The sequence below is a fragment of the Zalophus californianus genome, chromosome 7, assembly GCF_009762305.2.
Source record: "Zalophus californianus isolate mZalCal1 chromosome 7, mZalCal1.pri.v2, whole genome shotgun sequence".
NCBI lineage: Eukaryota > Metazoa > Chordata > Mammalia > Carnivora > Otariidae > Zalophus > Zalophus californianus.
Window position 1 is genome coordinate 58,366,556 of NC_045601.1, and position 27,595 is coordinate 58,394,150.

General features: G+C 33.5%; 1 protein-coding gene across 1 annotated transcript in view; it reads right to left on the bottom strand.

Moving 5' to 3' along the window:
* Positions 1-1,576: 1,576 nt before the first annotated feature.
* The window catches only part of GRIK2 (glutamate ionotropic receptor kainate type subunit 2), a 676,248-nt gene continuing 650,229 nt past the window's right edge, over positions 1,577-27,595 (bottom strand). Inside the window, 2 exon segments of the mRNA XM_027602788.2 lie at positions 1,577-3,282; positions 15,768-16,018. Of these exon segments, the coding sequence (XP_027458589.2) occupies positions 3,118-3,282; positions 15,768-16,018 (416 nt within the window). The 3' untranslated portion in view covers positions 1,577-3,117.

The window sequence follows — 27,595 nt, forward strand, 5'->3', positions numbered from 1 at the left end:
GCAGGCTTCCCGCGGAGCAGGGAGCCCGATGCGGGGCTCGATCCCAGGACCCTAGGACCATGACCTGAGCCGAAGGCAGGCTCTTAACGACTGAGCCACCCAGGCGCCCCTGGTTGAAATTATTTTGAAAGTAATCAAGATTTTATTAAGATTAAGAATAGTATCTCAAAAAAAAGAGAAAAGAATAGTATCTCATATATGCATAAGTACCTAATAAGTATGGAAAAATCTGTTTTGGCAATAACATAGAAAACCTTTTAGGAAAAGGATAAAAATTAAATATTATACAGTGTTTATATATTCTAAATTACCATTAGAGTAAAAAACACAGCAGTTTTTTACACTTTTCAAAATTGTTAAATTTAATACTTGAATAAAGTAATTGCCACATTTTACCAAAAATCAAAATAATTATTTTCTGTTTACTTGAAAAAAATAAAGTTGTCATTTCTAGCCTATTATTTTGTTTAATATAAGGAAGAATTGAACTTGAAAAATGCTTTAAAATCTGATTAGAATCTGATTGATAAGAAACTTAATATTATCCAAAATCTGAACATTTTTATGATATATATTGAAGCTATTTACCATGTAAAAAAAAAAAAACAATGCTGAGATTTTTAGTAGTGGTTTGTGTAACTGTCTAACATTAAATTTGGGGTCAAAATTATCATTGAAATATGAATTTTAATTAAAAATGACATTAGAAATTTTGAAAATACTTGGGTATTTAATTTTTAATTTAATCAGATATTAGCAATTTGATTGTGTAACTTCTATGAGTTTGAAAAATACAGAGCTTTTTCTTATTTATTTATTTATTTTTGGGGGGTCACCTGTAATTAAGATGGTTACCTTATTTGTTTTAAACAAATTCTCTCTTTTTTTTTAAAGATTTTATATATTTATTTGAGAGAGAGAATGAGAGATGGAGAGCACATGAGAGGAGGGAGGGTCAGAGGGAGAAGCAGACTCCCTGCCGAGCAGGGAGCCCGACGCGGGACTCGATCCTGGGACTCTAGGATTATGACCTGAGCCGAAGGCAGTCGCTTAACCAACTGAGCCACCCAGGCGCCCAGTTTTAAACACATTCTGTTAGGATGTTAACATCTAAACCACATCATTACTAATTGTTGGGTATTGAGCCTATCTTCTCCTCTCCCTTTGCTGAATTACACTGAATTATTGATGCACAAAGGAGTTCTTAGGTTGGACATAAGTTGAACTTCAAATATCACATAGTAAACATGATACAGCCTTACACAACCCTATCGAATATAGTCAACATCCTCTCAGAGAAGAAGCAAGATCATGACTGCTACTTCTAGAACTGCTATTTTTCTCATTTAAACTGCCCTAAACTGAAAGATTACAGGATCTATCCCTGTCCAGCTTTTCCTACATCTGCGGAGTTCCTCACTGAGCCTTTTTCTTCTTTTCTCCAGGTGGTTGGGCAGTGGCCATCCTTGATGACCTAGAAGGCTTCAGGAAGTGGACTTCCCCTCAAGCAATGAACATACTGTGCATTCTTATACACATACAAGAGAAAAATGAAAGTCAAAGCTGAAAGTAAAATGGACATAATTTTAATGATTTTTTTTTAAATTTTGTGCATTGGATTCAAACAGCAAACTGTGTGCACTCAACTGTTATCACAATATTGTCAAGAGGTCTGTGTCTTTTACCATTTTACACACAATTGTTCATTACAGTATGTTATCAGCCTCGTGGAAACCAGGGGTGTGGCATGGTAAGCAGTGGTGGTAGTGCACCTAGCTTTTATATTATCTAACTTGAAAATATTTCTCTTCTATGATTCCTTTTTTTCTTGATAAAAATAGTTTTCACCAAACGTTGGTGGTGCACACGCACTACCATTCATGCTTGACATCACACCCCTGACAGGAACATGTGTTCTTATTTTGTTGATAAAAAGTATTACAAAAATTTCCATACAAAAACTATTTTCATAGAAATCTTGCATTTCCACAAATAAACCTGAACATTTTTTTGAAAAAAAACTGCTCAAGAATTTTGTTCATTTAACATTGTGACTGTACTGATAAACGCAGTCCACTTCAAAGTTCTCCACACATACTTTTCTATGGTTGACCAGTCCCCTTTCTCCTTTCACCGAGATCTGCCCAGGCTCCATCAAGTTCGTTTATAGCAGGAACGAGGGTTTAGATTAACATATCTGAATGTTAGAATGAAAGCTTCAGTTTTCCACATAACCATCGATACCAACCCTTCTTTTACAACTTACAACAACGATTGCAAAACATTATCCTTTTTAATTCAGAATCTCTGAACCAACTGTTGCTTTTTTATTCTTGGTACAGGGTTGGGGAAAAGGTGTAAGGGGATGGGTGGGGACCTGGTAGAGTTGTATGTTAAATCTCCTGCCTTGGTAAATTTAAGAAAAAACATTATTGCCTTGGTAATTGACATTTCTATCTCAGTCAGTGACACAGACTGTCAAAAGAAAGAAAGAAAGAAAAACACTGATGAATATCTGCTTTATATTCCACTTGCCATGAAATTCAGATTTGTTTTGCATTACATTTTTTTTAACATCCTATAAACACATATCGTCTATTCAGATGATCATTATACCGAGTAGTTGGGGGCTAGTAATATCACCACCTATATTATCTGGGTGTCAGAAGACTGTACTGTTTCTTGTAACACTACAGTTTTTGCTGATTCCAAGTATTTTTATTTTTAATGATTTTTTTTTTTTTTTTTACTGGTTACCCTTGGGGCATTGATATTCCACCTCCTGGCAACAGTTGGACTTCAAAAGGAACCTGTAATTTCTTACTGGACTGCATTTGAAACCAGCCACAAAATGCGTGTGTAACATTCACTCAAAAGAAGGGAGGAACCCATGATAAAGAGTGTAACCCAGTGTAACTTGGTTGATCCATGACGCTTGTAAATCAAGTCTGATCATTGCAACTGCTTAGATCACAGAGTCTCTAGTTCATAGACACAGCGGCATGAGGTAACTCATTTTATTTTGCACAGGTTGCATATTTCCACAGGAAACATTCTCGCTAAATTGTTTGGAAAAAAAGGACGACAGTTTGTGCTTGGGTGTTTGGCCTCCCAGCTTCATGCCATGGTTTCTTTACCTGGCAACCTTCTGTCGTTAAATGTGTGCATGTTGATGACCTCTTCTGTTTTCACAATAACCGGGGCCTGTGGCTTGTGTTTTAACCGACGCTGGCATTTCAGGGACATCCTCAGCTCTTCCACCATGGCACTACAGAAGGACCTCTAAGAATAACACAGAGAGTGAGATATTACAACACAGGCCAACTGCAACTCCCCAGCAATAATATTAAAATCACTTTCAAGAGGCTTGTCAACATTGCAGCCTTGAAGGTTTGAAAAATTTCATTATAAAGGTGAGAGCGGTTGTTGCACTTTTAATACACAACTCGTGATCATTAAAGTATCTTTGTCAAGTGGGCTAGTTTAAAGAAAATCTCCAGCTGATAGTGAAATAAACTGCCAACAAGGAATGCATAGAAGATGTCTATGTTAAGATTTTCAGATGTAAAATTGACTAACATCATAAAATATAGATCTACCTTAAAATTTAAATACAAACGCATGTACACAAATCAGTAACCAGAAATCCATTCTTGATCTTTTAACAGATTAGAAGAAATGTACTACTTTTTTAGATCACAGCATGAAATATGAAAATTTTCTTTAAACATGGATTCTTCCATTGTGCATCTCAAAATGGAACAAAAGTAGTACTCACACATTTAGACATAAAAACATGGAAGATAACTTCGGGTACTCATTATATCTTTGTGTGATTATGTCTATAAAACTATTGATGATGATTACAAACAAATATGATTTAATCATGAAATGACAAACTGTAGCACGTTAAAAGTACATGAACAAATATTAACATTTTTTGGCCAACATCAGCTTGATAATTGAAAGCTGGCAAATATTTCATCCCATCAAGATAAAATGACCCTATAAAGATTATTTTTAATTCCCATTTCATTGGCAATAGATTTGCTAGAAATTCTGTGTACCTGGGGCTCATTATTACACACTCCTCACGATTCCTATTACAGAGTCATATATGTGAAACAAAATTTTATCAGTCTTCTTCCCCAACTAATTGAGATACACGTATGTTATTTACATATAAATCAGATTCATGAACCAGTTGCATATTGTAGTTGGAATTCAGATGGGCTGAGACTTAGGCTCTTCCTGTGTAAGAACTAAAAATGTGGACAATGACCAAAAATGTGGACAAATATGAAAAATTTACACAACTCCAAAAAGTGATATGAAAACATAATGAAATAAACCTAACTAAATTTGCGTGTGAAGGCTTATTTTTTGCTTTAGGTGTTGCTGCTTTATTGTTTATCAGCTTAGGCTAATTCCAAACAATATTTAATAGCATATATGTTTTTTCAATATTTTGCACGCATAATCTTTTGTGACACTCAAACCAACACCTTGGATTAAAGTAAGCATCTCTGTGACAAAAACTGATTCAGAAAAAAGGGAAGTCACTTCCTGCAGCTCATACCTGAGATGCCAGCAAGATATCCTGATAACCCAATTTCGTGATTTTTGACCCTGTCTTAGTATCTTCTTGTCCATTCCTAGCTATATCCTCATTTCTCTTTTATGCGTTCCTGAACAGTTTCCTTAGTGGTCTTCTCAACTGTATGTCTAGGCTATTCCTTCCCAAAAGGCTCACAGATACCAGAAAAAAAATCTATTTTTAAACCAGTTATTAATAGCATTTCTTTGTCTAAGAAACAGGTAAAATCCAAATCTGTTTTTTTTTCCCCCTTCATGACTTCTCTGATTTAGCTTCCCCCCTTCCTTTCCACCCTCCCCATTTGTTTTTTCTCTAACACACTCTTCTTTGCTTGGACTTCAGAGTTTTCTCCTTTGCTTCCCCTCGCTCTAGGACCCTGCAGAGTTCTTTCATCCTTCATATCAATCCAACTTTACCCCTTTACCTCAGGACATGATTCACTCTTTAACTTATTCAGAAATCACTTTCCAATTGACCAGGCTCATTATTTTCGCTCAATTTGGTTTTGTCCTTTTAGTATTTTGCACTCATTGTCATGTTTTTTTCTATCCGGCCTCTGGGACTTCTATGAATCCCTCTCACTAAACTGTAAAGAGCAGAAATCAAGTTCTCATGGAACTGACTGAACACACATGTATCCTTTAAATGTTGACTGAATTTTAACTGTAGCTACACATGACCCTAATATTTGAACTCTTACCTAACAATGTGTTTAATTCAATTGTTTAAAAAATTTTTTTTCAGAAGCTTAGTAAGCATGTATACAAGATACCTGATTAATAAAGGTAAGACTTTGGTATTTGCTTAATAACATTAAATTAGTAAAAATATTAATTTATTAGTACTTATAAAGGGTGGTGATTAAATGTTACACATGAATTCCCCATTAACTACAGTTACTGCCATGCATTATTTATAATGTGTTAAATTTTACAGTTCGGAAGTTCATGAATTATATTTCTCTTAAAGGATTTATATGACACCTGACAGCCAGTATATGGACACACTGTTTCTCATTGCTTAATACCTACTATTAGATGTACTTATTAAGAACATGATGATAATGATGATGAAGATGGTGATGATGACAACACTGTAGAAATGGAAAAATCTGACTCCAAAAGGGGGAAGAATACATAGTCTTGAGGTAACTTAGTCTTGGCTCTCTGTTGAAACATTTAACAGAAGAATTGATTAGATAATATAACAAGGTCAGAACTTGATGCCATTGACACTTTATAATGTTATAGGATGTGAATAACGTTGAATTGTTTGAAATAAGCCTTCATTTAAAATGAATAAATTTCCCATATGTTTAAATAATTGATCACAGCCTCTTCTTGGCAAACTCGATTTGTAGACATTTTGAATATATTAGCTTCAAAAAATAATGGAATAGATATATTAATTAATTTTCTGTCCGTACTAAGAGAGTGGCCTACACAATTGATTTCCTTTGGAAAAAAAGTCTTATAAATATACATATCCATTCAAAGATGAAATGACTCAATTTTATTTGTAGTAAGTTAAAGAGTAAACTGAACTTAGTACCCTAGACTTAACTTCAGACTACAAATAAAGGCATATAAAGCTCTTTTTAGACAATTTTATATAATATATAACATTTATAATGCTGTGTAATATAAAATGTAGGTAAAAAAAACCTGCACCAAAGATCACAATACTTTCATCTTTCATAAATTAAATTATCTTAAATGAATTATATTTACAAATTTAGAAACTCTGAAAATTATAAACATGTAACCCCACCAATACCATTTTAGGCTTTATCTAACCTACAAAGCTATTAGAAAGTGAACATTTCAATCAAACAGCCTTTAATCAGCCAACGAACAGCTTTGGTTATTTAATGTCAAATTACTACTTTTATTAAATTTTTTCTCTCTGAATGAGCTGAATTTTACCAGTTCTTTTTTGATCTATCACTGTCAGTTTACCTAAAAAGTAGTTTTACTTTAGGTCACTAATAAAGTCACTGTGAGACCATAGGTTCTCTTCTCACATGTAGAATATTTCTAACCCTTCAAAAAACTATGAAAACCTTAAGATCTGAGCAGGAGTTTAGAATAAACAGGGGAAATTTAAAGAACTTAATGATATCATAAAGTACTGTTCACTTGTAGCACCAGGCAAACACATGTTCTTTACTTTTTTTTAAGCTTTGGAATGCAAATTCCATACTGCAATCTATGGAAGAATCTGAAGTTGAAACTGGAGATATACTTGTGGATTATAGCTGCTTCTCTGTGCTTTGTGTTGCCCAAAAATTACTATGTCTAACTTTTAAATAAAGTTCGAACATTGTCATTCAAGAGACTATATCTTTCCTACTTCATATAATAATTGGAATTTTGAAAAATGTCTTTTTTGTTGAACTATGAAATAAGGCTTTGAAAAACCCAAGTGCACTTAACAGGAGTTTTCTGGCTTGTAATAAAGAAGAAGGAAAAGTGGGGGGGGGAGGAGGAGAGGAGAAAGGAGAGCAGAAGAAAGAATAAAAGAAAAAGAGAGCAATAGAAAAGGGAGAAAGGAAGGAAGGAGGGAATGTGGGAGGGAGGGAGGCAGGTGAAGGAAAAGCAGGAAGGGAGGGGGCTGGCAGGAAGAAAAAGAAAACTATGTTGAAAAATCAAATCACTTTTCCTTAGGAATGGAAAACCACAAATTGTGTCATTAAATAAGGTAAGTTTCTTAGGGTGAAAACAACCACAAAAATGTTTCTCCACATTAATATAACAAGACTACAAAAAGAAAAAAGAAAGGCACAAGGATACTAACCATTATTAAAAACCTCTTTTAGTAAGTTTCAAAAGTTTACTAAACAGTGTCTGGATGGTAGGGTGGCACTAACCATATAGAAGATTCCTGAAAATGAAAATTTAAATCTTTGAGCTGTTAGCATGTATAATTGCATTTAAATTAGTAAAACTCATTATAAAATTCACTATATTTAATGAGGCAACCTGTATTTACACATCACTAATTCTAGAAATGATGAAGGCCTGGAAACCTTAAAAGTATAAATTTGGCTATATTTACATTGTTTTTTAATAAAGCTGTATTTTTATTTTGAGTATAATAAGACAACATAAATAGTCCACAGAAAAATGTTCTCAAGAATATCATTATTGGTGTATAGAATAATTTATTCTTAATAGCTTAACTTACTAACTTATAGATGTGTTTATATGATCGCATGATGTGACAGCACTTGGTGAAGCACATGATTTTTTAAAGAGTAGAAATCTAGGTGTAAATATGTTCCACATTGAACACTGGCATAAACTACATTTTTAAGTTAAGATCTTTATATTTAGCAATGTCTCTTTTAAAACAGCAACTGATGAAAAATAACCAATTTGAATTTTTAAACTTTGAAGCTCGTCACTTTTATGTTGAATATATGTAGTCATTTATCACCCAAAGGTAAAATAATCAAGATATTACGCACTCTGTATTTATTTTTTAAGGAGAAAACTTTCTTATGTGTCTTGCTGTCCTATTCTTTGATAGTATAAAATGTACTAAATGATACTCCAGTATTCATTCAGAATAATTTCCAACCATTTATGCATACAGTTCCTATTGGAAATCCCACCAAAACATCTTCAAGCTCCTTCTATCAGATTTGTAGCTCAATATTCTAGCATATATTAACTAAACTTGTTTGGAGTTTGTCCTTTAGTTTGTTCACTGATTATGGATAAACCAGTCCATTCTCAGATGCTTTTCTAATTAATTTCTGATGCCATAGGCCATTTGACCAAGAATTCCAAGTTGCATGTCAGAAAGACAAATCCAAACAGTCACTGTGATCCCTGCATAAAATTATCCCACATTAGATAAAACTAAATCAACTAAATAATAACTAAAATGGCATAAAAGTATATAGAGCATAATACATGGTATTTTGTATAAATATTGGTGTATTAAATGAGGAAAATAGTTGTCATTTAATATGACACATTCCTTTTGATTTATACTCTTCTTAATTGACAGGATTTTTAAAATATCAAAGAGCTAATGCTATATTCATCAGAAGTATAAATTGACCTCAGGCTATATGAATGTAACAGTGAGCACTGAGAGATGGAAAATGACTTGTTAAGACACTCATGTCAAAAATGTATATAGCAACTTTGATCTTGATATTCAGTTCCAGAGCAGCTCTCATTTTGAAAAAAATATGTTATTTAGATCAGCTGCGCGGCTGTCAGACAGGATGTTTTACACGCAAGTTCTGCAGTGATCTTATTGCTTCATCACTTTAATTTTACAGCTAGAGAAATTCAAACTCAAGAAATCATCTACCCGAGGTTATGCATACAACTGTTATCAGAGCTCAAAGAAGAGCGCTATTCTCTTGACCACTGTTCTATGAATGCTTTAATTATATCAGCCCGCCTCCTGAAGAGGGACTTGAATTTCAGTGGAGACTTTTACCTGGACTCTGCTCTTAATCAATGTTAATTTTTGAATAGTAAGCAATAAATCAGACAGAAAAAAAATATGGGGCAAAAAGAAATACATTTTTTAATGAATAAAATGACAAAGCCACCTATGCATTAGCTGGGGTTATTATACAATGATAAACTTAACCAAAGATTAAAATATTCTCAGAAACCTGGGCTCTTACAGAAACAGTTACTGAATATCTTTATATTGCATTTAGCAAATACAGTGAGACAGAGAAAAATGAAGCATCATTATACATTTTTACACTTCCCCTACTTAAGTTCTAAAAATCAATGAATAAGGTCTGACAAGCTTCAACACCACTTTAATCAATACAGCTATGAAATGCATTTTAAGAAAAAGCAATGTTAATCATCACATTTTTGCTAGTAGTCATAATGATACAATTTTCAACAAAATGCGTAACATCCAAATATCTAATGCTGAATTCCAGGAAAGCTCTCTCTTTTTAAGATTCAGCAGTTAAAATGTATCAGCTTTATGAATAAAATAAGTATATTATAGCAATAGCTGCTTATTATATGCCAGACACATGCAAAATACTCAATGTATATTAACTATCTTAACTTTTAAAACACTTTCATTTATGGTATATTCCTAACCCATTTATTTGTTTATTTTAAGAGATGTATAGAAAGATTGAGTAATTTTATCCAAAGTCGAGCAAAGTTGAGAAAGGAGCCCAAATCTTCTTCTTCTTTTTTTTTTTTTTTTTTTGTAATTCCAAAACTCATGCTTAATTGTCTAGGAAAGTGAAATAACTAGACAGTGCTTAAGATCAAAGCCCACAATCTGTTTATCTAATTCAAACTCCCACTCCACATATTGCATCAATGCAACTTCAGGAAGAAAAACTATCAGGAAGACTAGCTAAATATTCTACCTCCATTTTGTGCAAAATGCTATAGCTTAAAAAGTGTGAGAGTAGGCATCTTTGACTTTGGGAAACACTTGACCCTTGAGATACTTATCTTCATGTGCACAATATGGATAATGATATTTGCACAGTTCTCAGGGTAACTTTGTATTCAAATGAGATATTACTCTTTAGAAACTCTAAAGTCATTTATAAAAATAAGATAGTAAAATTATTATCTATCCAGCTACAATCTTAATTTTAAAACATCATTTATGTGCATAAATAGAGGCTGGCTTAATCATACACAAATGACTTAAAAATCCTTTGGATGATTTGGAACAAATTAGTGAATAAAATAAAGATTGGCATTTCATTTTTAAGTGTGATTTTACATTTCTATGTGAAAACATTTTTAAAAGCCATCTAGGTAATCCTTATATAGGTCATTGGTAGAAATTGAGAGATGTTCTGCTCTCAGAGAAAGGCAGTAACATAAAAACAATACAAAATGGACTATTCGTCCAAAGTCTATTTGCAGCTTTTAACTTCTGAATAGCAACATACTTTATGGTTAAATTTTATTTTACTGAAAATATACTTAGAACTTCTAACTTCTAAAAAGTTAAATGCAGTTAAAATTCCAAAGCACAGCTGTTCTGTGGTTTGCTAATAGGCATTACTTGCAAAAGGTAAATATTGAAATAAAATCTTTACTGATGATTTATAGCAGTGTTTGCATTCCTATGCCTTGTCCAATAAACGACCTCTTTTAAAAAGCATTGCTCCCAATAGAACAAATTTCTTCAGCATTCTGAAAGCGACAACCTGTTTTCATTCTTCTGGTTCCATGAAATACAGATTCAGCCAGCGCTGAAAAGCGATTTCCTTGTAAATAATCTTTTACCCAGGATCCCTAGTCTTGCAGGCTTAAACTAACCCACTCTGATTTTCTCTTTGTCGTTCCCCTCAATTGTACTGTTTCATTCATTAGTCCTTCTACTCTGAGTTACAGCTTCCTCCTACCATTTGCTATTCAACGGTAGACTGAAGAGCATTCTATGTGCCCTCCAAATTTTTTTTTTTTAACTTTCAGTGTCTGGAAAAACATCATTATTTAGAGATTATCTGGAGTATGATAGACCAGTGTTCTATAATACAAATAACAACATTGACTAAAATATACTATATCCTGGAAAACAACAATACCAAGTAGTTCTTAAAATGTCCTTCAATCACCTTAAAGGAAAGCTCAAATCAAAACAAATTCAATATCTGAGCAATAATTTATATTTTTTTATTTCTCAGACATTTTGACTACATTTTGCTAATACTTAAGTAATAAGAAAGAATATTTTTGTTGCTAAGTCTTTTCATGTCAGGAAACCCAAAGATTCATGTTCAAACTATTCAATGAAAATAATCTTTACAGGCAAATCCATTTTCAATTGCATGGGAAAGAAAATATTTCTGTATATAAATCAGACAAAAAATTAAACTGTGTAAGTTACATTACTATTCTTGCTGGAAATCAAAAGAAGTCAGAATTATGTACATCTTTTAAAAGAGGACATGTTAAAATATTTAAGAAATATTGAATGATTTTAAACATGAATCATAATTCTGTCATAAAATAGTTTAATTAAAATTAAAATAATTACAATCACTTCCAATTCATGCTTACAAAACCAATATATTATCATAACTATTACTAGACAAAACAAAACTCTGTATCTTAAGTAGCTTTCTTCAGTTATAAGTAAGACAGGACCTTTTAAGCAAATCCATGTAACCTGAAATTCGCTGATAATTGCCTCAAATGTATAACAGTTTCTTGGATTCTTACTGAATGAAACTTAAGTAATAATATTTTTTAAGTCAGGGAACAGGTAAGGCAAGAAAAAATCAATTAGAAAATGTACATGTTGATTACTGTTTCAGACACATTCAGAAAGGAAAAACATTTTGAGGATCTTTCCAAATGGCCAAGTTATACTTTGGAAAAATCAGAAAAATAAATACCTACTTATTTTAAAAGTTCAAATAAATGAAAAGCAATGCATCTTTGATGTATTAATATTTGCATCAAAATTAAAACCATGAAGTATTTTCAAAATTGTAATACACCATCTTGTGGCTATCTGAAAGGAATGCAATTTACGGTTTTTGAAGTTCTAGGGTCTATATATCTCAGCAATTTCTTCTGTTTTCAGTTTTAAACTTCCTTCATTTAAAAATGATACTTTCTTACACTACTCCTAATTATAAAAAAATCTAAAAAAGTTATAGTCATCAAGACCTATTTGCTCCACTAATATTTTACAAAATGCATGCTATTTGCTATTCATAAATTTTTATCCATAAGATTCATATTCACCTAGAACTGTGTGTATATCATGTCTAGAGGCCTTTTTAGATAAAGATGGGACATTTCTTTATTTTTTAAATCCTGGAATACTATAGCCTACAGAAAGAAGGAAAAGAATGAAGAAAGTGAAGGGAAGAGAGAGCAAAGCACACTGGGGCTAGAATTATGAATACTATATCATTGTTTACATTCAATGTGCAAAATATAATTCCTTGCATGTTCAGTTCTCAATAAATATTGAGTAAATGAATGATCACAAATATTTACCTTACTTTTAAAATTTAAGAAATATAATTAAAGTCACAATTATAAGTGTAAATAAACTTGACTGTGATAAAATCTAGGAATATTTTATGGTTAATTTTAATAAATTAAGGTGTTAAACAAACTGTACAGCTCAACTAAATAAAATCTTTTCCTCAAGAGAAATAAAAAATAATGGAGCCCAAGAAACTAATTTATCACAATACATAAAAATGGGTCACTTCTAATAAATCCGTAAGTATTTATTTTATAAACACAGTTCTTTTGAACTATATAGAAACATAGTTCTTTTTTTATTCTTTATGATATGCTTTTCTAAATAGTTTCCTGGAACCAACTTCATTATTTATTTAAATAGACAGAAAGAAAGATGTAAATAAATAAATAAATAGATGGTAGATCAATCTATCTTATGCCAACAGGCACTATTTGGGACCTTGGAGATACAAACCAAAAACACTAGGTCTTTGTCCTAAAGGAACTGAGAGTCTAGTCCAGAGAGAGGCACCCACAAAGAGAAACCAACAAATATGAATAAAATAATGTGCTAAGGGAGAATGGAGATGTGCATAGGCTTCACAGAGAAAAGGTATCTAGACATAATGATGGATGTAGTTTAAAATGGGCAAAAAACCTTCCCAACTTTCTCAAAGGGGTAGAAAATGTTTTTGGAATGATGGCAGTACCTGAAATCACCAAAGTAAATATAAAGTAAGATATGCACATCATATTTTTTTCCACCGGAATAGGAAATGCAAACCTAACACTACCTTGTGGAAACAGCTGTGTCCTGTACTCACAACCATTACCTCTATTGATTAGGGAAAGCTTTCTGGACAAGTTGATACCTAGTCCTGAATGACACTAGTCTAAAATGACTAGTGGGAGTTTGTCAGGTAGAAAAATGGTCAAGATTTGCTCAAGTCAAGTGGAAGAAAATTTGAAAAACTGGATGACATTGGAAAATTGAAAGTAATTTAGTTTGACTGGAGAAAAGGAGCAAATTGGGGAGAAACAAAAAATCGAACTATAATGGTAGACAGGGACAGGTCCTGAAGTGCCTCGTCTGCTAGGCTAGGGAATTTGGATTTCATTATGAAAGTTATGTGGAGACAGAGTGTGAAAGCACTGGGGAATGTGACTAATAATCCTCATGTAATATTAACACAGTTGTTTCTTTTGTTTCATCTGCTTCAGTCAAAAAAGGTACATTAATTTCCTTTTCCTAATTGTTTTAGAAGGTCATACAGGTCCACAGAAATTCAAGAAAGCTGAATTTCAACTAAGCTAGTTTTTTATAGTAAGTATGAAGAAGGTTATTTTAGAGAATTAAATCCCTAAGTTCTTTGTTTTGGGGTTTTTTAGTTTTGTTTTTTTAACAGAATGCTTATAGACTAACTGTGCCTTAAGACATGGCCTAGGCAAATCATATGGGTAGGACAGAGAAGCGCAATAGAATACCACATATATCAGGAGGTTAATTCATTGGTTTTATTTTAACACTGAGCTATAACTGAAAGATAATCATTGCATATGGAGATTTGAGGTTCCAATTAGAAAGCCCCAGATTCCTTCTGTAATTTTTGGACTCATTTTAAGTATTACCTAACCAAAGGACACATTTATTGCCAAGTTATAGTAAAAACAGACATTGATGAGCTAATGTTCTTTTGTCTTTGATTTGTTCTTTGGATTTGATTTCAAAACTGATTTTGACATTACACAAAGGATCATGACATAAAAATGTTATGTTATTGAGACTTATTCGTAGGTCACACTAGTGAAACAAATATTTGATTTAGCCAAGTCAGCAGATACAGCCATCCTGAATGTTGTGGAGAAATAAATCATATGATTTTCTAAATTTTTCAAACTTTCGAATTGGTTATTTTACTCAAGGACCAAAGGAGACTATCAAAATACTTACTTATAAAAACATTATTTCTAAGTGTTAAATACTACAGTCAAGCAAAAATATAGAAATGTTATATCCAAAATTTTGGTTTCAGAAAGGAGAAGTAATTGCAACAAAAATTACCAAAGACAGAGGAAAAATGTTTTTGTTTTTCAAAAATAGTTTTACAGATGTCAGTGTTCAAAGAATATTAGCAAAATGTATTTACCTTCTATTAATGTATGATATTACCTTTAATTTCATATTTTGCTCCTCATGTTTACCAGTAAAAGTTCATAAACCTCTTAAATATGAAAGAAAATACAATCTCACTGTGACACAGGGTCTAAAGGTTAAGCCCTAAAAAACTTTTTTTTAAGTTAAAAACAAAAGAGATGTTTATAAACAAAAAGTAAATGAGGTGCCAGAAGACTTAAAACTTGTAAAGCAGTAGTTCATGTTCAGAGCTATAAATTTACATACAAAAAGGGTCATGTACCATCTGAAAGAGAGATTTTTCTATAAATATTCTTCATATTTATAGAACCGAGGAAATTATAGCACCAGAAATATATATTTGAATGAGATTCACAAATTTTTCAAGAATGTAATATAAAGACAATTGTACCAAAGACTAAATGTATTAAAATCTCGGGAAAAAAGCTATAGTCTCAATATTTTTGAGGTTTATATATATTCTTCTAAAGACTCTGGTGCAAAGGAATAAAGGACTTACTAAGAATAGCATTAAATGGCATGAAAGGAATGACAATATTTTCACACATTCACTAATTTAGAAAATTAACTGTAATTTCCACCATGCAAGTTAAGACTTCTTTTCAATTAGAAATTTATCGGACTAAAAATCTTCAAATAAAAATTTCATCTACCCTCTAACCGTTCTTCAGGATTGTATTTTAAAACCTATTTTATCTATAGAGAAGTATTTCTTCCTTCATATTACAATTTCCGATATTTGCTTCCTTCCTTAATTGCATTTCTCCATTAAACTAACTGCAATGAACTTCAAGCGCAAAAGTGTCTCTTTGTCTCAGGCTTCAATAACAGGAGAAATAGTCACTTGTTCTGAAGCTGGCTTTAATTTAAACAGTTTCATGTAACTTAAAAAGCACAAAGGTGATCCTGATTCTTTTTGTGAATCTCCGTTAGAGAATGAATGGCAGAGGACAATTAGCGGTCAGTGTTCTAAGCATTACCCTTGCTTGGAAAGATCAAAAAGAATTTGTTGTAGTATAACAGCAATTGCTTTGAATCGTAAAAAAGTGACATTTACCTTTTCCAATTGAGCGTTTTTTTTGGATTTGTATAAAAACTCTCCCACTGCCACAAAAACTGAGAGCACCAAGCCGGCTGCCAGAACAATGAAGATGCCACCAATATTTTGAACCCCCAGGGCACTGGCCTCTTTGCTCTCCTCCTCCGGGCAGCCATTGCCCCTCCACCATTTCTCCTTCATCATGTGCAGCTTGCCCTCCTCTTGTAGCTGGAGAATTGCTATGGTGATTTTGTCTCTATATGGAGAACCTAAGAAAAGAGAGGGTATGTTAACTCTTTCAAGGAACCCAGAGTTTTAATAATTAAGGGTTAACGTGATGAGAGGAGGATAGAGCTTTGTCCAAACACCCCAGGGTATGCCAATATTTATTTTCAGTAGAGAAAAACAACTGGAAAATGATGAAGGATAGAAATTTAATGAGAGAACTAAGTAACAACATGAAGTAATGCCATTCTGATTTTGAAGGGTATAATAAAAGTTGTTTTTGAGGAAGAAAACGTCGCCTTTTAAAAGGCAGGCAGTTCAGAGCACTGGAAAATAAGTAAAAAGGAAGTAGAAACCTAAAAAAGAAATCAAGAGAGTGCAAGGATATTTAGCTAATATATAGGAATCACTCCACACTGAAACAGAGCATTGATAAACCAGTAATCTCTATTTTTAGGAAAGTTGTGGGAAAAATTGTGTTTCCCAGGATTAAGTGCAATAATTTAAGGCAATCATGATCAACAGGCTGCATTCAGGGGTAGCTCATACGTTGCAAGTAATAGGTAATGACTTCTAATTTTTATTTAATCTGAGTAACAGAAATAACAGGCTTGTACAGACTTGGATCCTTCAAATATAATCATGGTAATGCATTGTAAGGTTTTTTTTGATAGTTTATTTACTATTTTATGTTTTGGGGGGAAATGTTCTCTCCAGTGGAGGCAACAGTATAAATTAAATTTAGTATTTATGCTTATGGGGGCAGATATTCATCTGTATTAGCTATTACATGATAAGTAATAACTTTTCTAATTGGTTGCCCAAAAGCATAGAATAATACCGAATTACATGCATCTTTCATCACCTAACCCAGAGGATGGGTGTTACCTCTTTTTCCCACCCAGAAATAGCCTGTATCTAAAGTTTCATCTTCTTTTCTAAAGCACTATATTGCACATTCCATTTTTCTGCATCTTCTCATTCATAAGTTCTTCTGCTTACAGAAAAATACTAATTTTCAAATTTTAGTTTGTATTCAATAATGCCTGTGATTTTTTTTTTTTTACTTAAATATACCTACAGGGGCCTATACTAAAACTTTATTTTTGCTAAAAGTGATTAAAAACTTCATCAAGAAACTTTTCTGCCTCATAAGGGACACCGTTATATATTTTGTTTTTACTTGTTTAATATAACAAGACCAACTTAGCATCATTCTCTTAGAAAGAATAGTCACGCCAAAAGCAGAAAGATAAGGGGAATCATAGGAAGTAAATAACCTGTTGAATGTTGGAGGGATGGTCTACCTAATCCAGCTGAAGAGCTGTTCTTTAACATAATCCTTACTCTTACTCAGAAGAAATGTGTAGGTATATGGCTTCTATACAACATTTTTCCAGTTTTCCTTAAAAGGAGCATTATCCATGCCTATATTTAGAACTCAAATATTTTATTTTCATTGTACAATTAATCCTCATGATAATAGAAGAATTTCTGCTTCTCGGCTTCTTTGCTGTGCTCTTCTCTTCCAAATGCCCTCTGATGAAAATATTCAATTTTAAATCTGCCCCTCAGCCACTTCAGGTCTCAATGGATAAGCCTTGCCCAGACTACCTTCTACCTTGATCACTAACGGGCCACTCAGTCTAGGTCACCTAGTATTATCATTATTATTATTTGCCTTTCAGAGTGTGACTTATTTTCCTATGTAGATTATAAACTCTCTGGAATAGATGATGTTTATCTATGTATATATATCATTTATCTCTATCATCTACCATCTCAATATTTTCTTATATAATTCTGTCTTCTGAATATTTTTTCACATAACAGGATCTCAACAAATGTTTCATATTATGAGGAGCATAATATCTGACTAAGGCATTCCTGCCATAATGTAAGAGTAACAACCTAGTCCTTTTGGTCTGTCTGACATGTATTTTAAAACCATAAATTAAGGCCATCTGTTGGGCTACCCAGTTTTCATTAATTCACTGCATCTAACCTAACACCAGCTTCAAGGTCACTCTCACTTTGAATTATCATTCTCATTAACCATGTATATTCTGTGTAAAATAAATATTTGATTGAGGAAAAAAATCCTCTTTAAGCAGAATTGCAATTCATCAAATACGTTTTTTAATTAGAAATATAGCAGCTGAAGCAAATTTTATGCCGATAGTACTTGTGAAAATGGCCACATGTGACAAATATAAAATGTGGTTTCTCTTTTGGAAGTTCAATTGTAAGCAAAATTTGGGGTGAGAGTGACTTGAAAAGTAGACTTCAAATGTGGAAAATTTTTGATACAGCTAAGTAATATTTTGAGTCAGCTTATTTCTCATCCTGAACAATACTGAAAGAATATTATTTTATTGCCAAGTCACCATACCCATTAAATTGCATGAGGATGTTTATTCTAATATCTTCAAACACAGTATTCTTCCCTACATTCTCAAAATAAGAAACAGACTAACAGAAGCAACCCACTTTTCAAACAAATGATAGATACATCTTGATTTCTTGCTTGGCTGAACTTCCTATTTCTAGCACTTACAGTAAACACAAAAATTTCCCATTGCTAGCAAACCTCCCCAAACTTGTTTTCCAATATAAATATGGTAATGTTTAAATGGAATTTGGTTTAAATAAAAGCTACAAAATTAATATACCTCATTTTGAGGTTTTTAACAAGATAAAACAATATAGGGAACATAATTGATGAAAGTAAATCCTTGCCATGTTTTACTTGTCGTTCTGTCATTGGTTTAGTTTAAGTAATTATTCTTTTAAAAGAAATAGCAATTCAACAATAAATTATTACTTCTTTGGTACATCATTTGATGCTCCTGGGGAAGCATTTCTATACAGATACTAGTTGAAGTCCAACATGGGCTGAAATTTCATCTCGTTGAAAAATCTCAAGGGCACACTGAGATCAAAGAAGAAAAGTAACTTTCATCCTCCTTGTGACAAGAACAGCCATGCGCTTAGCTCTAATGAAGTGAACGGTCATTAGTTAGATAGATAGAGCTTACATTTTGCCCAGACCCCAACCCAGCCTCAATCCATATGCCGGCAATGAGAGAAGCTGCCTCCAAGGAATATGAGTATTTTTGCAAGAGGACTTTAAGATTGATTAGAGAACTACTGAGGAAATTGTCAATATGTCTATTTTAACACATACTATTGTACCTAAAAGTCAATCCTCAAATGCTTAAGGGACAGATAGCCATAAATGAGTGAAGAAACACTTTAGACAAAAATATCTGAAAAATTGCAACATCCACAGTGGGTAACTTTCAGCTCCACTTTGAGAATTTCAACACAGGGTTACCAGATATTTTATTTTATTTTTTTGTGAGAACACATGAAACAGTCTGTCTAAAATTCTCTACATTAAAATGTTGGCAAATAAATCATTTCTTGAAAAAATAATGCAGGATATGCCAAATACCTCTTAGAGCTGAATTTAGCCTTTTGATTTTCACTATGCCATCCATCTCCGAGTATTGGTTCTTTTATATTCTTACTCGTAATGAGATTTTCTTTGGCTGCTTATCTATTTATTTTTAAAGATTTTATTTATTTATTTGAGAGAGAGAATGAGAAAGAGAGAGGACGAGAGGGGGGAGGGTCCGAGGGAGAAGCAGACTCCCCGCTGAGCAGGGAGCCCGATGCGGGACTCGATCCTGGGACTCCAGGATCATGACCTGAGCTGAAGGCAGTTGCTCAACCAACTGAGCCACCCAGGTGCCCTTTCTTTGGTTCTTTAAATATATAGTTCATACTGACAGAACATGACTACTATGTTTAAAAAAATTATTTTACAAGTTGCCAAAAACCCTATTTACCAGGTAGAAAAGGTTGTAGCTTATAAAAAGAAGGAAGGGAGGAAGGAAGGGGAAAAGAGCAAGCAAAACATGATTATTATACAGTGAAGCCTCTTATATGTCAGACGCCTAAGACTTGGGACTCAAAATGAGCACCAAGGAGGCATAGAGAGAGTGTTTTTTTTTTTTTTTTTAAAGATTTTATTTATTCATTTGCGAGAGAGACAGAGAGAGAACAAGCAGGGGGAGAGGCAGAGGGAGAGGGAGAAGCAGACTCCCTGCTGAGCAAGGAGCCCGATGCGGGACTTGATCCCAGGACCCCGGGATCATGACCTGAGCCGAAGGCAGACGCTTAACCATCTGAGCCACCCAGGCGCCCCATAGAGACAGTTTTAAGTGATACATAGTAATAGTATATGCATGGGCATAAACAAAAACTAGAAATGCCCCTATTCAGAATTTCCTCAATAAAAGAATTACTGTCTCTAGAGATCCCTAAATGTTAAATTTTGATCAAATAATTTTACATAAAATTATAATTTCATTAACATCCCTCCCAACAGATAGATTAAAATCTCCTTAGGAAAATAAGCTGTGATTATTATAAATAATTAATACAAATCTCATCGAGTATTTCAAAGCTAATTCAGAGCCCAGTACTTGCTGGGCTTAGTAAATTGAGCTTCCTTCCTTCCTTCCTTCCTTCCTTCCTTCCTTCCTTCCTTCCTTCCTTCCTTCCTTCCTTCCTTCCTTCCCCCTTCCTCTCATGGCTCTTCCATTCCTTTGCCTTTCTTCCTCTCTTTCTCATACTTTCCTCTTTTTGTTCTTGCCCTCTCCTCTGGTGTCCTTTCATTCTTTTCCTTCTTTTCTCTTCCCTGCAACCCTTCCTTTCCGTTTCTCATCCTCCTCTCTTCCCAAGCCTTCCTCCTTGCCTTCCTTTCTACCATTCTAAATTTCTTGCTTGTAGGATGAAAGCCACATGTTATTGTGTATACTTGGTTCTAAGTCGATACACAATTTATTGATTTGCTCATTTGATTGTCCTTTTCATCTTCTTTACAAACTCACAGTTTTGAGTATGTGCCAACATTTCCTTCTCCTATTTCAGAACATCCAGACAATATAGAAATGATGAAACAAATGAAGTCAGCATTATGTGTAATTCTTGGGGATGCAAACTGATTGATAAACAGCTTTTCTTTAAAGGTTGCACAGCAAGCTGTCTAATATTTGACATGCTTTAGTGAAATATGCTAAAATCACATTATCCATATACTGGCAATCTCCTATCCAACCAGCCAAAATTTTCTTTACTTTCAAATCAGGCTTCTTGATGCTTTAATCAATTACAAAGGTCAGAAACAAGATTACCTTTGCTTTCTATAAATGTCTCATTCTAAAACTCATTACACTAATATTTCCCAAACTGGATTTTCCCCCCACAGATTTCTTTTTCTTTTCTTTTCTTTTCTTTTTTTTTTTTGGTAAATGTACACCTATGTTTCATTTTTAAAGGATTCCTTGGTGAGATAAGCTTGGAGAATACTCCATAACAAATACATCTCCTATAAATTCACATTATACAATAGCAAAACACAGGCTGCCATCTACCCATTAAAAACAGGAAAAGTTTCTAAAAAGCTTATTTAAAATGATGAAACTATTTTTAAGGAAAGAATTTTTTCCTGCACATCTATTAATGTCCCCTTCAATTATTTTGTTTTAACTTCAATTTGAAAAGTACTGCCTTAGAGAACAATAATTACTACTCTTTTTTTTAAGATTTTGTTTATTCATTTGAGAGAGAAAGAGAGCATGAGCAGGGGTGAGGAGGAGAGGGAGAAGCAGACTCCCCACTGAGCAGGGAGCCCAACGTGGGGCTCGATCCCAGGACCTGGAGATCATGACCTGAGCTAAAGGCAGATGCTCAACCATCTGAGCCACCCAGGTACCCCAATAATTACTACTCTTATTTCATCAGTACTCTGTCAAAAATATGTTTTTCCTTGTTAGATCTTTCGCTTGTCCCTGCTTAGGAATCTTCCTCCCTGTCTTTGAATTTACACATCATTAACACCACAGCTCATGCATTTGCATTTTCTTTTTTTGTAATCTCTTTTTCATTTATTGCTCTATATGCCTCATGAGACATCAGCTCATAAATATTCACATCACACTTCTCACCTTAAGACATGTCTCCACACCTGGCTTTCAAGTCCCTTTGTAACATACTTTTGGGAATCAAGAGTTATAAGAGTTATTTAAATATATTTGTATATCAAATTGATAAAAAATGGGGGGAGTACACAGTCTTCATTCTTCCTAATTGCACTCAAATCTTTCAAACATTTGTTAACTGTTCTGAGGGGCTCACTAAGTACTGATGTTTTTCATAATGACCAACCCTTTCTGTCCACTTCCTAGAGGACTTCATTTCTTTTGTTTTATATTTTGTAGTTATCCAGGTCATCATGATAATATTATGTGCTGTGAATGACACAGAATTAGGTAACATCCTAGTAGCTGCTCTTTTTGAGTCTGGGAAGATATTTCTATGAAGTAAATTACTCATAATTTTAGATTTCTTCTAGCTGGTCATTACTCCAAGAGATTGTTCACTTTCTGTAATATAGTTATGTACATGTCTTGTGGGTATGAGACTAAACCATAATCAATAAGCATATATTATTCCAAGGACTTGACCCACAGAACTTTAATCATTCCTGAATTATTCCTCTTCTTTGAAAGAGTTTCATCTGATCAGTGTTTCTAAGGCATATACCCAAAAACTTGAAGCCTTTTAAGTGTTGGCCTAAGGCCAGGCTACTTGTCACTTATTGGTAATCAACCATTCCTTATTCACTGTATTTCATCCACCATCTAGCACGGTGCCTATCACACAGCAAACATTCAAAAAATGCTTTTTGAATGAAATATTGAATTGATTATATCAATTATGATATACCCAAAATAACTCAGGGTAGAACTTCTGATATTGGATATTTCCCAGGCTCTTGATAAATTTAGTAGAATGAGTACATAAACAGACTTATTTCTAACACATCTAGTATTGACCATAAGTTAGGGCAATAAATAAGTTTATAAATTCTTACACAGTCCTTGCATTTAATCACCAGCCAGCAGTTTCCCTTGGTCAGTGCCTTAATAAGTAAAAGTCTGGTTAGCCCAAAAGATCTGAGGGTGTCTGCTGGAACCCTCAACTTCCATTCTTAAATTATAGTGTTACTGGCAATGTTACATTTTATGAAGTGGCTCCCTGCTTCCTATGCTGAGATGAGTGCAAGGTGCCATAAATGCACAATAAATTTCAGGTGCTTTTAGAGCTGTATCTCTTTTTACCATTCTTTCCATGATAAAATCTTCCAATAAAGATGGAACCAAATCACATTTTCTTAGAGCCTTTGCCTCAGCAGAAGATGGGTTTTATTACCTCAAAGGACACTTTCCCTGCCATATTTGTTTTTAAGAAGTGCTAGGACAAATTTTACATTTACATTTCAGATTCAATTTTATATTGCTGTATTTCCAGTTTTATGTTTTATTGAGTCAATAATGTTGTTATACAATACCATAGCATCCTTGTTCATTTTCTCTTTGAACTTGTCTCAGTTTGTAACTAAAAAATAACTTCTGTGATTGTGTAATGCCCATTGATACTAACAAGCTATAAATTCCAGAAGGACAGAGGTTTTATCTGCTTTGTTGGTATAACACCTGGGACACAGTAAGGACACCATATTTGTTGAATGAACACATGCATAAATAAAAGAAAGTGTTAATTACTAAATAATTGGTCATTCATGTTTGCAATGTTATCTTCAGTCATTTCTTATGAATCCAAACTATGTCTGGATCTTTAATCTATATTTGATAATTATAATACATTTATTTCAAATGAAGCATTTAATATATGTGGCAACTAAACACTTTCATGCGTCCCATTTCACACTTCCTGTTAGATAACAGCTAAATTGGTTACTATCTCCCTCTTTGCATTTTCTTTTGAAGGTCTCCCATCAAAAACCTTCAATTTGATAGGAGTATAAGGAGTCTATTAATGAGAATCACAGAAATAGAAGAAGAGTAATCTTATCTTGAAATAAAATTATCAACATTTTAATCACAGAATAGTAAATGACAGATAAAAATGATCCATTCTCCATGATACCTTGTCGTCTTTCCACATTGGAAGTCTAGGAACATCATTTCCTTGTTTAAAATTTTTCATTGGTGCTCTAGAGCTATAAAATAAAATCTCCATTCCTAAATGTGTCATGCAATCCCTTTCTTCAAACTATCACAGGCTTCTTCTCTGATTCTACCTCTTCTCCTTACACCTGACCTGCTAGCAATATACACTAGTTGTACCTCCCATTGTCTGGAGAGCCTCATTTTCACACTTCCTCCAATTTTCTGGTTGAACTTCATCTCATTCAGATAAACTTCTACTCATCCTTCCCTATATTTGCACACTTTTTCTTGACTACCATGGATATATACAGAATCCCTCTTCTTTGGTGCCATAGCACATTGCAGATATTCTAAAACAGCATTTGGTGCATCATATTCTAATGTTTTTCCATATCTCTTTCTCTCCTAGATGATGATATGAATGCCCTGGGGGCAAGGAACATGTCTGAATTATGTGTTTTGTTGCTGTTATTGTTTGTTTTTTCTTTACTATATGACACACACAAATATTACTTAGCACAGGTGTTAGATTCTAGGCATATAGTAATGGACAATGTCACATGAGCCCTGCCCTTCTAGAGTTTTCACTGCAATAACAACAATAAGACCCACGCACATTGGATAACTTTTTACAAATATGAGGATAATTATAATAAAGAACACAACATTATAGAACCCTGTAACAGATGGAACTATGTCTGCTGAGTAAGTACACAAAAGGGTTGGAAAAATAACTCTCTTTGTCTGCTTTTTGCCTACTTTTCTTTCTTTTTTTTTTCTTTCTATCACATTCCTGTTTTAGGAAGGTATATGTAGGAAAGAAAAATGATAGTGAAAGCATCCCGAACCCACTTAGTTCATTTCTTCTAGATATAGAAGATAGAACTAGGTACAAGATATCAAGGTCATGATGGAATGGAACCAAAAATAAATGCATTGTTAAAAGTAGAAATGAGAAAGGAGAAGTAAAAAACTGTAAGGCAAAGACTGTATGGATTTAGAGAGCAAATACATATACAGATATCAAGTGGATGTACATATATAGATATCAAGTGGATGTCCCAAGAACGTGTGGATATAGTAAATTTTAAAGTTAAGTACTTAAATTCAAAATCAATAACTGGCTTAAATTGGATAGAGGTTGTGTTTTTTTCCTCTGCTGTAGACCTCAAAATGCAATGTCTTTATGACCTCCACAGAAAAACAATGTAAATCTACTCTACTTGAAGGGATATTTGAAGAACTCTCAGGAGAATATTCAGTATTTAAGATCAAAAAAGAAGATGCTTATATGAGGCACACAAACCGTATCAATAAAAAATTCAAATTACATGGGATGAGTTTTAGCCAGTTGCCTTTTATTCATATTCTGAATATTCTCTAACTTATGTGAAAAGAATAAGAAGGATGAATATTATCAGCATATAATGAAAAAGTAAACTATTTTCACTGGTTCTGACATTTTCATATGTATTATTTAAAAGTAGCTGGTGAAGTAGATTTGTAGTCACATGTCTTCTCTGGGTATTAAATCATGAAATTCTGACACTAAGTATGAAAATAGAAATAGTTTTATCCTAGAAACCCTATCTTCTTTACAATTTTTCATCTGCACAGTAATCATTTGAATAGTAGTAAGAATGGAAATGTCAGGAATACTTTCCTAACTTTGCTGTTTTCATTCCAAATCTAATATCAAACTCTAATGAACAAATTACCAAAGTTGCACCATTTTAAATAAAGTCATCATTGTAGTTAATCATCAAGAACCCAAAAACTGGAGGGCACCTGGGTGGTTCATTCAGTTAAGCATCTGTTTTGGCTCAGGTCATGATCTCATGTGTCGTGGGATCGAGCCCTGGGTCAGGCTTTGCTCTCAGTAGGCAGTCTGCTTGAAGATGCTCTCCCTTTGTACCTTTTCCCACTCACACATGTGTTCTCTCTCCCTTTCTCTCTAAAATAAATAAATATGTCTTAACAAAAAAAAAAAGAACCACCAAATTGGGAGAGAGGATAACATTTGAAGACAGTAAGTACCTATCCTTTAAGGTAGAGCTCAAGTCTGTTTTCAGTTTGGGCCTGACTGCTTTCTCCTTACTGAAATCTACCCACCGAGTATCTGCATTATATAACAGACCACTTGTCCATGTTGTATTTTCCCCATTTGGTGTTAAATTTGTTTTCTCACATTTGTCTCCTTAAGAAAGGGGATGATTCATATCTATATTTTGTGTTCATTATTTTACAGAGCCAAGCAGGTTGAAGAGTAGTAAAATTTCTAATAGATTAACCAAATACTAAGGAAGAATAAATGTCTTTAGAGATACTCTTTTCTGAAAACATCTTGGGACTCAGTTCACTAAAGACTCAGGAAATGTTTGGAGAAGGAAAAACTTCATTTTACTTATTTATATAATGCTCTACAATTGGAACGGCCTCATCTTTATCAATCATCTTCTTCCCTCAAAATGATGGTTAGCTAACTACAGTATACTGATTAAGTGATGATAAAACCCTACCTCAATCCCATGACCCAGGAGATCACAACCTGATTCAAAGCGGAGAATTGCATGCTTAACCAACTGAGCAACCCAGGCACCCTGAAAAATATTTCTAATTGGTTAGGAATGGGTCATAGTAACAATCTGCCTTATCTACAATATATTTAATATGTCTGAATATATAAAGAGTAGAGGTCACAAAAGTAAGATACAAATAACTTAAAAATCACAGATACATCCTTTGTAATTCTTTGTGGTACATGTTTTCTGGTGCAAATACTATAAACATAATATGTTTAATCCTTATTACAACCCAATTGTGTAGACAGGATTCCTCCATTTACAGATAAGGATGCTGAGTCTCACTCAGAGAGGCTCAGTAACCTCAACCAAGACATCTGCAACACTCAGGTGAAACAAGGATTTGGCACATAAGTCATCTGACTACAAAGGTCACATATTCTATATAGCATGCTAAGAAAGGCCTTTCACATGAGGGCCCGCAAAAGCAAGGCAACCATCTTTGGAATTTAATATTTACACATTTCAACTCTGTACCTTGACTTTTTCTTTTTTCTAATAAGAGTGATCATTGATCTTACTTAGTCCTACTAACCAAAGGATAACAATCTGGCATAGTCAATCTGGTTAACTATCTATAATAGAGTTTAAACCCATGGCCTTGGACTAATCAGCATAAGACACTAACTAAAGGAATGAAATGATCTAATGTTTACACATAAAATCATCAGAACTAACTCTGTTTTCATGAAAATTATCCATTTATGCATTGTTTGGGCATCATTTGGTCAGCATTTACAATACTAATGAGGACTGCTCACACTGGTGCTTATAAATCATCAAATTCCCTCCAGAAACTTCCTAGATTCTAGCGTGTGGAGTCCTTGATGTCTGTGGAGCAGGCATAGCTTACTGAGACTCTCATCTGTTTTCAGTGACATGAAAACTAGACTTTAACAATATGCCAGGAATATACAACTTCTACAAGTATAATTTGACTTTTTTTTGTTTAATTCAGGATCTGAAAATTATTAGATCTTGATTTAGCCTTGCA